Here is a 13133-nt window from a genome sequence, read left to right as displayed (position 1 = left end):
TTGACAGAACTACTAAAATACAAACCTTACAAAGCATTTTAGAAATAAAATTGAAGAATAGACAAATTCAAATATAAATATGAAAATTTTAAAAAAAATCGATGATAATAGTGATGAAAAAAAAAGAACGAAAAACAAATGACATAAATGATTGCAATTGAAGGAATGATAAAAATGAAGGAAACACAAGAATAACAAGAAGGTATGAACAATATCACACTAACATTTTAAACAAAGATATGAAAATTGGAAGAAATGACGAAAATGGAATATTTTTGTTTGCAGGAATGGCAAAAACTACAAAATCAATAAAAATCATGAACTGTGCTAATAATAGCGAAAACGACCGATTTTCTGTAAATGATAAAAATGATTGAAGTTATGTTGAATTTAGAAAACTGATAATTATTTAGAAACAATTGATCTTAGAATCAAGTAATGTCGTGAGACGTAATACTATGAAAATTAAAAATTAAAACAAATGATGATCTCAGTATGAAGAATTATGGTTTTCGAATTTCTCAATGAACAAATTTGTCTATCAGGCAAATCAATATAACAGATTTATTTTGGGTAATTTCCGGTAATTGTAGATCTCTATGATCCGGTATGAAAAATGTTTTCATTTTGAGATTTTTTTTGTCTTTAAGTTATTGAAAAATCTTATTCATGTCGTTCACTAAATCACTGTTTATCTACGCTAGGACCGCAGATGTTCTTTTGAAGCTCGTTCCAATGTCCTGGATCCATTCTTACAGATGGTTTAGCATTTTCTTCCTCATCCAAGCCCGGAAGCGTGCTACATCCGTGTAGACGGCATACTTTTGCGGATCACATTTCAAGGTGTTCCGATCGACGGTGCCTTTCGAAACCACCCCTCTCAGGAAGTACTGGTTGCCCTGCTTGATCACCAGTCCACTGCCCGAATCGCCCCGGCATGGAACCGATCCACGTCCATCTGCGCAAAAGATTTTCGCATTGAACGGATACGATCGCTCCAGATTGGTGTAGCATTGCTTTCGTTCGACGATGTAGCTCCTGATAAAGGTCGGCACCTTAGTTTGACCTCTCTCTGTGAGACCCCATCCGGCTACGATTGATTCCTGGTTCAAGATTTTACCCAGATCGTCTTCTCCTCGCCAGATGCACACGGGAATTATGTGTTCCGAAAGGCAAAGTTCTTCCTTCAGCTTAAGCAGGGCAACATCGGCATCGTTAAGCGGTTCATCGTGCAAGTAATTGCCATGTGGAATTACGAACTCTACCTGGACCAAATGCGCGTCTTTCTCCAGAAAGTTATCGATGTTGTACATTCCCGGAACCGGAAGAATCCTCTCGGCTGGAAGAAAATCGTGGATACCATACACGCAATGGGCAGCCGTTATCAGGAATCTTCGGTTGATGATCGTACTGCCGCAGATAAATACCGGATTGTCGTGATCCTCCTGATCGAACAGCGGAACCGTCCAGGGCAGTTGGCCTTTCTCCAAATTTTTACCTCCAATGGCAAGGTTCGTCAGTCCTTTGATGGCAGTCAGACCACAAGTGCTGAAAAAACTTGAGATTTATTCGGGCGGCCACAAAATTATAAATTTAATTATTTTTTAAACTCCTAAATTTTTAATTCATCTCCCTTCTTTCCCTTCTTTAAAAAGTAGAATTTTAGTACTCTTAAACTATACCCAGAAGAAATAACTATCAAACAAATGAAAAAAAAAAACAAATTTAAATGAAATATAACACTTGAAACGAGTTTCGAACATAAATTACAGAGATTGAAAATAATACCATTAAAAAATCTATACTAAATAAACTTAAACGGCAAAAATTTGAAAATTACAAACATGAAAAAAATACCATCATTAAAAAACGAAAAAAATGACATTAATAACAAAAAAAAATTAACATGACAAAAATGGAAATTCTGTTGACAAAAATTATAAAAATCACGAAAATTGTGACAAAAATGACTAAAATGAGAAATGTTTAAAAAAGTTGACAAAAATGACATGAACGGAAAATTTTCACAAATGAAAATAATGACAACAATGACAAAAATCACAAAAAAGACAGAAGTGACAAAAATCACAAAAATGACAAAAATCACAAAAAAGACAGAAGTGACAAAAATCACAAAAATGCCAAAAATGACGAAATGACAAAAATGACAAAAATGACAAAAATGACAAAAATGACAAAAATGACAAAAATGACAAAAATGACAAAAATGACAAAAATGACAAAAATGACAAAAATGACAAAAATGACAAAAATGACAAAAATGACAAAAATGACAAAAATGACAAAAATGACAAAAATGACAAAAATGACAAAAATGACAAAAATGACAAAAATGACAAAAATGACAAAAATGACAAAAATGACAAAAATGACAAAAATGACAAAAATGACAAAAATTACAAATATGACATAAATAACAAAAATGACAAAAATGACAAATATGACAAAAATGACAAAAATGACAAAAATGACAAAAATGACAAAAATGACAAAAATGACAAAAATGACAAAAATGACAAAAATGACAAAAATGACAAAAATGACAAAAATGACAAAAATGACAAAAATGACAAAAATGACAAAAATGACAAAAATGACAAAAATGACAAAAATGACAAAAATGACAAAAATGACAAAAATGACAAAAATGACAAAAATGACAAAAATGACAAAAATGACAAAAATGACAAAAATGACAAAAATGACAAAAATGACAAAAATGACAAAAATGACAAAAATGACAAAAATGACAAAAATGACAAAAATGACAAAAATGACAAAAATGACAAAAATGACAAAAATGACAAAAATGACAAAAATGACAAAAATGACAAAAATGACAAAAATGACAAAAATGACAAAAATGACAAAAAAAAAACAAAAAAAAAAACAAAAATGACAAAAATGACAAAAATGACAAAAATGACAAAAATGACAAAAATGACAAAAATGACAAAAATGACAAAAATGACAAAAATGACAAAAATGACAAAAATGACAAAAATGACAAAAATGACAAAAATGACAAAAATGACAAAAATGACAAAAATGACAAAAATGACAAAAATGACAAAAATGACAAAAATGACAAAAATGACAAAAATGACAAAAATGACAAAAAATGACAAAAATGACAAAAATGACAAAAATGACAAAAATGACAAAAATGACAAAAATGACAAAAAATGACAAAAATGACAAAAATGACAAAAATGACAAAAATGACAAAAATGACAAAAATGACAAAAATGACAAAAATGACAAAAATGACAAAAATGACAAAAATGACAAAAATGACAAAAATGACAAAAATGACAAAAATGACAAAAATGACAAAAATGACAAAAATGACAAAAATGACAAAAATGACAAAAATGACAAAAATGACAAAAATGACAAAAATGACAAAAATGACAAAAATGACAAAAATGACAAAAATGACAAAAATGACAAAAATGACAAAAATGACAAAAATGACAAAAATGACAAAAATGACAAAAATGACAAAAATGACAAAAATGACAAAAATGACAAAAATGACAAAAATGACAAAAATGACAAAAATGACAAAAATGACAAAAATGACAAAAATGACAAAAATGACAAAAATGACAAAAATGACAAAAATGACAAAAATGACAAAAATGACAAAATTGACAAAAATGACAAAAATGACAAAAATGACAAAAATGACAAAAATGACAAAAATGACAAAAATGACAAAAATGACAAAAATGACAAAAATGACAAAAATGACAAAAATGACAAAAATGACAAAAATGACAAAAATGACAAAAATGACAAAAATGACAAAAATGACAAAAATGACAAAAATGACAAAAATGACAAAAATGACAAAAATGACAAAAATGACAAAAATGACAAAAATGACAAAAATGACAAAAATGACAAAAATGACAAAAATGACAAAAATGACAAAAATGACAAAAATGACAAAAATGACAAAAATGACAAAAATGACAAAACTGACAAAAATGACAAAAATGACAAAAATTACAAAAATGACAAAAATGACAAAAATTACAAAAATGACAAAAATGATAAAAATGACAAAAATGACAAAAATGACAAAAAATGACAAAAATGACAAAAATGACAAAAATGACAAAAATGACAAAAATGACAAAAATGACAAAAATGACAAAAATGACAAAAATTACAAAAATGACAAAAATGACAAAAATGACAAAAATGATAAAAATGACAAAAATGACAAAAATGACAAAAATGACAAAAATGACAAAATTGACAAAAATGACAAAAATGACAAAAATGACAAAAACGACAAAAATGTCAAAAATGACAAAAATGACAAAAATTACAAAAATGACAAAAATTACAAAAATTACAAAAATGACTAAAATGACAAAATTGACAAAAATGACAAAAATGACAAAAATGACAAAAATGACAAAAATGACAAAAATGACAAAAATGACAAAAATGACAAAAATGACAAAAATGACAAAAATGACAAAAATGACAAAAATGACAAAAATGACAAAAATGACAAAAATGACAAAAATGACAAAAATGACAAAAATGACAAAAATGACAAAAATGACAAAAATGACAAAAATGACAAAAATGACAAAAATGACAAAAATGACAAAAATGACAAAAATGACAAAAATGACAAAAATGACAAAAATGACAAAAATGACAAAAATGACAAAAATGACAAAAATGACAAAAATGACAAAAATGACAAAAATGACAAAAATGACAAAAATGACAAAAATGACAAAAATGACAAAAATGACAAAAATGACAAAAATGACAAAAATGACAAAAATGACAAAAATGACAAAAATGACAAAAATGACAAAAATGACAAAAATGACAAAAATGACAAAAATGACAAAAATGACAAAAATGACAAAACTGACAAAAATGACAAAAATGACAAAAATGACAAAAATGACAAAAATGACAAAAATGACAAAAATGACAAAAATGACAAAAATGACAAAAATGACAAAAATGACAAAAATGACAAAAATGACAAAAATGACAAAAATGACAAAAATGACAAAAATGACAAAAATGACAAAAATGACAAAAATGACAAAAATGACAAAAATGACAAAAATGACAAAAATGACAAAAATGACAAAAATGACAAAAATGACAAAAATGACAAAAATGACAAAAATGACAAAAATGACAAAAATGACAAAAATGACAAAAATGACAAAAATGACAAACATGACAAAAATGACAAAAATGACAAAAATGACAAAAATGACAAAAATGACAAAAATGACAAAAATGACAAAAATGACAAAAATGACAAAAATGACAAAAATGACAAAAATGACAAAAATGACAAAAATGACAAAAATGACAAAAATGACAAAAATGACAAAAATGACAAAAATGACAAAAATGACAAAAATGACAAAAATGACAAAAATGACAAAAATGACAAAAATGACAAAAATGACAAAAATGACAAAAATGACAAAAATGACAAAAATGACAAAAATGACAAAAATGACAAAAATGACAAAAATGACAAAAATGACAAAAATGACAAAAATGACAAAAATGACAAAAATGACAAAAATGACAAAAATGACAAAAATGACAAAAATGACAAAAATGACAAAAATGACAAAAATGACAAAAATGACAAAAATGACAAAAATGACAAAAATGACAAAAATGACAAAAATGACAAAAATGACAAAAATGACAAAAATGACTAAAATGACAAAAATGACAAAAATGACAAAAATGACAAAAATGACAAAAATGACAAAAATGACAAAAATGACAAAAATGACAAAAATGACAAAAATGACAAAAATGACAAAAATGACAAAAATGACAAAAATGACAAAAATGACAAAAATGACAAAAATGACAAAAATGACAAAAATGACAAAAATGACAAAAATGACAAAAATGACAAAAATGACAAAAATGACAAAAATGACAAAAATGACAAAAATGACAAAAATGACAGAAATGACAAAAATGACAAAAATGACAAAAATGACAAAAATGACAAAAATGACAGAAATGACAAAAATGACAAAAATGACAAAAATGACAAAAATGACAAAAATGACAAAAATGACAAAAATGACAAAAATGACAAAAATGACAAAAATGACAAAAATGACAAAAATGACAAAAATGACAAAAATGACAAAAATGACAAAAATGACAAAAATGACGAAAATGACAAAAATGACAAAAATGACAAAAATGACAAAAATGACAAAAATGACAAAAATGACAAAAATGACAAAAATGACAAAAATGACAAAAATGACAAAAATGACGAAAATGACAAAAAAGAAAAAAAATGACAAAGATGACAAAATTGACAGAAATGACAAAAATGACAAAAATGACAAAAGTTACAGAAGTGACAAAAATGACGAAATGACGAAATAACAAAAATGACAAAAATGACAAAAATGAAAAAAAGACAAAAATGACAAAAATGACAAAAATGACGAAAATGACAAAATTGACAAAAGTGAAAAAAATGACAAAAGTGACAAAAATGACAAAAATGACAAAAATGACAAAAATGACAAAAATGACAAAAATGACAAAAATGACAAAAATGACAAAAAAGACAAAAATGACAAAAATGACAAAAATGACAAACATGACAAAAATGACAAAAAATGACAAGAATGACGAAAATGACAAGAATGACGGAAATGACAAAAATGACAAAAGTGACAAAAATGACATGAATTACATAAATGACAAAAATGACAAAAAAGACAAAAAGACGAATATGACGAATATGACAAAAATGACAAAAATGACAAAAATGACAAAAATGACAAAAATGACAAAAATGACAAAAATGACAAAAATGACAAAAATGACAAAAATGACAAAAATGACAAAAATGACAAAAATGACAAAAATGACAAAAATGACAAAAATGACAAAAATGACAAAAATGACAAAAATGACAAAAATGACAAAAATGACAAAAATGACAAAAATGACAAAAATGACAAAAATGACAAAAATGACAAAAATGACAAAAATGACAAAAATGACAAAAATGACAAAAATGACAAAAATGACAAAAATGACAAAAATGACAAAAATGACAAAAATGACAAAAATGACAAAAATGACAAAAATGACAAAAATGACAGAAATGACAAAAATGACAAAAATGACAAAAATGACAAAAATGACAAAAATGACAAAAATGACAAAAATGACAAAAATGACAAAAATGACAAAAATGACAAAAATGTCAAAAATGACAAAAATGACAAAAATGACAAAAATGACAAAAATGACAAAAATGACAAAAATGACAAAAATGACAAAAACGAAAAAAAAGACAAAAATGATAAAAATGACAGAAATGACAAAAATGACAAAAATGACAAAAATGACAAAAATTACGAAAATAACAAAAATGACAAAAATGACAAAAATTACGAAAATAACAAAAATGACAAAAATGACAAAAATGGCAAAAGGACAAAAATTACAAAAATGACAAAATGACAAAAATGACAAAAATGACAAAAATGACAAAAATGACAAAAATGACAAAAATGACAAAATTGACAAAAATGACAAAAATGACAAAAATGACAAAAATGACAAAAATGAAAAAAATGATGAAAATGACAAAAATGACCAAAATGACAAAAATTACTTAAAAGACAAAAAAGCCAAAAATGACAAAAAAAATACAAAAATGACAAAAATGACAAAAAGCACAAAATGACAAAAATGACAAAAATGACATAAATGACAAAAATGACCATCATGACAAAAATGACAAAAATGACAAAATGATTTAAATGACAAAATGATATAAATGACAAAAATGCGTCAAATAGGACTCCCAGTTTAGTTTTGTAAGTTTGGAAACTCATATCTTGTTGGTGTTGATTAATAATTTGTGTTTTCAATGAGTCTAAAGCCAGGTATGTACTTACAAATCTTTGTAGCATGCGTTGGACGTTATTTCCGCGTTGAGCGGTTTTTCGGTCGTCGTGCTCTGGGTTGGAGGCTGAACGACGCTTATTGATTCATCTCCCGAATCATAGATTTTATCTTCTTCATCAGCCAATGTTTCCAGTCGAGTGTCACCCGTTCCGAAATTTTTGAAAAATGAAGGAATATCTATCGGAAACCTCCCGGGAGAAAAGCTTTCGGTTCGGTTGAATGTTCGGATGATATGGCGTGGTTCATTGAAAAGAGAGGGCCTGACCTGTTGTCTTACTCTCGGTGTCCAAATTCTCAGCGTGTAGAATATGTTGGATTGGGTATCGAACAAAGAGGGCGCTCTAGGTCCTTCGCAAATCACCACACCATTGACGTCGATATGTTTAACGTATGGCTGGGGATTCTGGCGTGGAAAATGCAGCTTAAATTCAGCAGAATCACCATATTCGATGCGGCGCATGGTTTTGTCCTCGGAACGAAATAAAGACAGATGCCCAGTTTCATCTTGTTCCTAGCAGCATTCGGAAAAGTAAAATAATTATTTATGAATTTGATTACATGTAAAAAATCATGGATCTTCGAGGAATGAAAGTTAACTCAAAAGAATAGTGAGCATTGTGAGAAACGTTTTGGTACTATGAGGTGACAAAAATGTCGTAGAAATATTCTAACAGTTATTATATCCTTGTTGCCAATCGTAGGGTGTGTCTAACAGTTTTAGATTTTTATGACATGTAATGCGACTTATAAAGGGGTTTTCCCGTCAAAACGACATGCTTCCATACTTACCAAAATAGCTGAGGTTAATAGAACAACTTTAATATCGGCTATTTTAACACCACGAAGCTGTGGAATGGTGAGATAACCGAACCAATCTCCCGAATCCTCAGATCGCTGATAAGTGATTATGCGAGGACATGGGGATTGCAACGCTGCACTTAAGCCACCCACCACAACGAAAAGCACTACTAGAGTCGCGAACCTGAACATTGTGGTCGTTGATGTGTAATAGTTGAATGTCTCCGGGATACTGAACATTACTGAGTAGCAAAATGCACACCGTTCTCGATGACTGATAAAAATTCTACGGCTCCCGCTGTCGTCAGTTCAGGAAAATGGTGAAATCCAGTCCATAAACAAGCTGTTAAAGTATCTATTCTACAACGACTACGTAGTCCTCTGTGGGCTTTCCAGCTAGCAAGAGAAAATAAGTCTAACGTTTCCTTCATATGTACATATCTATTTTTGCGACTGAAATACTCAGTGATTAATCGCCTTCTTCTTTACAGATTTTTTTTTGTAAATTACATCTATTTTTGTGTGAGTATATCAAAAATAGTTCTCCAATTTGAAGTCCGTCAAACGGGGCATCATGCAACAGCAGGGTAAGGTGCAGCATTTGTATAACACAACACTTATTTAATTTTCATTTTAATATAATGTTATAAAGCTATCATTTAATGATAACAAAATGATGATGACGTAGTTTCTCACATCGTGAAATAGTTTTTTAAAGTTTTCGATTCTCATAGAAAATTTAAAAAATCGAGTACCTAATACATGTACATATTTTAACATTTTTCGATGCCGTAAAAACCCTACCCAGTATGACGGATTGGCTGACACTGTTGGAGACGAAATATTTTTCGGACAATCACCATTTTTTTTTTTCAAATACTCAAAATACCTAAATATTTAGTTATTAGTCTGTGCTTAAATGCATGAAAATACAAATACAAGATTCACCTATTAAAACTCGTTTCCATATGCTGAAATGTGATTGTTTTCCATCACGCGTTTGTTTATTTTAAAATTTCATCCATCCAATTATTAATTTTTATGATTTCAGCTAGTAGATTTTATTGTAGTATTTTTTACCCCTGAATGTATGCAGCACAAATACTCCTGCAAGCTTTGTATGGAAATTTCAAATTCTTAAATTTTTACACCTTCTTCTCCTTTTTCTTCTTCTTACATCAATATGGCCAAAACATGTAGGCATCCTGGAAAATGGAAGACTTGCGTCTTTCATTTTTTTTTCAGCGTATTATCTGTTACATATTGCTATGCATTGCAGATATTACTACGGCCAGGCCAACCTTGTGATGAAAACCGCGAAAGATACAGGATACAGGGGAGGAATGAAGCGTGGAGATCCCTACCAAACGCTCCATATAATATTTTGAATACGGATATATATTTATTTATGCCATTTGGAAAAGTATGTATGAAAAATTGATACATCAAATGCTGTTACGGAATTAGGAATTTACGATACTTACCAACATTATACTGACCGCAATAACAAATAGAGAATAGAATATTACAATTGTGTTGCTGTAGATAAGCTATTTTGCCTTCGTATCTTTCCGTCTACTCTGTGGATAATATGAGGGGTTAATGATCAGTTAAAATAGTGTTAACGGTTGAAAAACTAAGCAATTTGGCTTAGTTACCTGCAATGTGAATTTCTGTAACTGGGTACAAGCTGGAAATTTGTAAAACAAAAGTAGAAACAGGGAGCTATCCCAATCAATCACAGAACTTCACTTTAGCTTACAGTCAATTAATTAATTCCCCCTCTCTTTTCCACTTCCTATTTCAAGGAGGGGGAGTCTCAAACAATCACAGAAACCCCTCCTAAAATACTCAAAATAACGACTTCAAACCTGTTGAGTTTTGTTATTCGAATTAAAATGTTATGATTTCACTGAATCAATAATTGCAATTCTCATTTAAAAAAAGTCATGCATTAAAGGGTTAAAATTTTAAATATTTATATCCTGCCAAGAAACGAGCGAATGAATCTTTCGAATTGTATGTAAAAATTACTTTGATGAAAATTCTAAATCTAACACATAAAAAACAAAAATGCACTCACACATTTGCAATGTAAAATTCGTACGGATCGTTTAAAAAGTTTTGTTTTCAAAAAATTTCCATTTCTTAATGATAGATTTAGGACATTGGTTTTCTTATCTAAAAAGTTAGTATCAGCAATAAGATTGTGGAAATTTTTATAAGCACGTCATATCTGTACAGTGTACATACTCTGATTGGCGTAGAAAATTAAACCACTTTACAAATGAATCAGCATTTCAAGATACTTCCACAACGTTTGAAAGAATCAATTTACAAAAGATTTCAATATAACGTGTAGAAATGATTAAGTTCCTGTGCTCAAAATCCACAAATCCGGTAAAGTTCGTGATGCTAAGTCAACATTATAAGGAGGAAATCGATTGAGGAATTTAAAACGAATAATAAATAAGCTGACTGAAGATATAAGATAATTCTAATATACAAATTATTATATAGATCAGAACGGGCTCACCAAGGCAGGATAAACGGATTCATTTCAAGCTCAAAATCATCGAGTCCAGTCCCGTCCAATTTTCGATGCTCTTTTGTTGGCACTCTAACGAAATTTATCTTTTTCGGGTGAATAACCGTTGCAATTTCACAACAAAAAGCACTATCTATTTAAGTTTAAATTTATTCTTTACTTGAAAATTAAAATTTTATCGGACGAAGCGAAAACAAACGCGTGCGATGTCAAGATATCATCGCCTACTCACTTAAATTTTTACATCTCCCATCACTTTTTTTAGTTGGTTTTGCTGACAGAAATAGTAATAAAAATTTCGGAAGCGATCCATCCAGTCCTGAATTAGCGCAACGAGTTTTAATATTGTATGGAAATAAGTATGGGAAAACAAAATTTTACATTCAAAAATTGACAGAAATATACTGTGTAACCGGTTAATTACAAATCGTTTGATTTTTGTCTTCGTTTGTAGTTTTGAATGTTTAGCTCTAGAAAATTCATGTTCCTTGTTCTGTCTGACACCAAGATAGCACCACAGTAGGCTACATTTTACTGCTGGCTGCTGTCAATAAACAGAGGAGTTAAAGCAGGAAAGAAAAAGAGAACATGGAAGGCGAAAAGGAAGCTTGCTTCCGGAAAAATCGCTCTCTTCTGTACCAGGCGTCCGTGAGTGTAGTCAAGTTTCTATAAGGTACACCGGGGTAAGTGTGGACGCGGGGTAAGTGTGGACGCGGGGTAAGTGTGGACGATGGCTATAAAAACAATACTGTGCACTATTTTTTCAAACTTTTAATGCAGAATGTTCAATTTACTTGTAATCTATCCAATAACTGTGAAAAAGATACGATTCTGACAATAACGGTTGTTTACAGCGACTTTTTCGGAATTTTCTATTTTCAACTACGATGTCGAGTTGATGTGCATCTTTTTCAATTGCAAATTTCTCCTAAACTAGCTGGCTCTCGATGAAAAACTCTACATTGAAACAATCCTTACATTCCAAACAACCAGTTAGGAAAAGAAACGGCGGTTAAAAATTAAGAAAAAAGAGTTTATTTACAAAAAACTAAAATTTTGTCTCCAACCCCTACCTGGGGTAAGTGTGGACGGCTTTAGAAAGACTTGATGTTTACACATTTTTTTCAATTTTCTGTCCTTCATCCTTTATGAGTTGTATTATTTAGCTATATTAAGCATTCGGATCATGAAAATTTGAGTAAAGTACTTATTTGTTCTGTGTTTTTGATGAAATCGGATCTCGTGTGTTGTAACATAAATTACACACTTTAATTATAGTATCATGAACTTTTTTCAAAATTTTGGACGGTTCAAGCAATAAAGTAACGTATTCAACCAAGAAAACACATTTTTTTTTGAAAATTTCCTGAGAAATTAAAGGGAAAATCTACCGTCCACACTTACCCCATAAAGCGGGGTAAAAAACATGTTCTGCATCACATTGATCGTCAATTTATCAAAATTGCTCCACTGCTGATTTTTTTATGATTTTTTAAAGTTGAACTATACGAAAACCCGTCCACACTTACCCCGGTGTACCTTATAGTGTTTGTGAATGGACACGGAATTCACCCGAATACCGGTTTGACCTCTTCACGGTTCGGTCCGCAGATCCCTTGTGGTCTCGCGCCTCAACGTAAAGGACCAGCTATAACGTTCTTGGGGTCTGAGGACCCCTAAACACCAAGGAGAACTTCCCTTCTCGGTCTGTCCGGATACGGGACACTCTCGTGGGCAGGCCGAATAAAAGCCAAAGAAGGAAGACGCCTGCAACGACCGAGTCCAGCAACGC

At 29.9% G+C, this 13133-nt stretch overlaps 1 protein-coding gene across 1 annotated transcript; it reads right to left on the bottom strand.

The window, feature by feature from the left end:
• Positions 1-553: 553 nt before the first annotated feature.
• On the bottom strand, positions 554-9048 carry LOC129755906 (coagulation factor IX-like). The gene is made up of 3 exons (XM_055752607.1): positions 8785-9048; positions 7986-8506; positions 554-1548 (listed from the first exon to the last, which is right to left on the bottom strand). Exons 1-3 carry the CDS (start codon positions 9031-9033, stop codon positions 753-755), a joined length of 1566 nt encoding a protein of 521 aa, XP_055608582.1. The 5' UTR covers positions 9034-9048; the 3' UTR covers positions 554-752.
• Between the last annotated feature and the right edge of the window lie 4085 nt (positions 9049-13133).

Source organism: Uranotaenia lowii, chromosome 3 (assembly GCF_029784155.1).
Source record: "Uranotaenia lowii strain MFRU-FL chromosome 3, ASM2978415v1, whole genome shotgun sequence".
NCBI classification, from domain to species: domain Eukaryota; kingdom Metazoa; phylum Arthropoda; class Insecta; order Diptera; family Culicidae; genus Uranotaenia; species Uranotaenia lowii.
Note: the sequence above shows the minus strand (reverse complement) of the source record. Positions and strands in the feature narration are given on the sequence as shown.

Coding starts and splice junctions, on each gene's coding strand:
- LOC129755906 (XM_055752607.1), bottom strand. CDS start 9,033: ATGTTCAGTATCCCGGAGACATTCAACTATTACACATCAACGACCACA. Junction 8,507..8,784: donor TATTAACCTCAGCTATTTTG/GTAAGTATGGAA, acceptor GAATGCTGCTAG/GAACAAGATGAAACTGGGCA. Junction 1,549..7,985: donor AACGCATGCTACAAAGATTT/GTAAGTACATAC, acceptor AAGTTTTTTCAG/CACTTGTGGTCTGACTGCCA.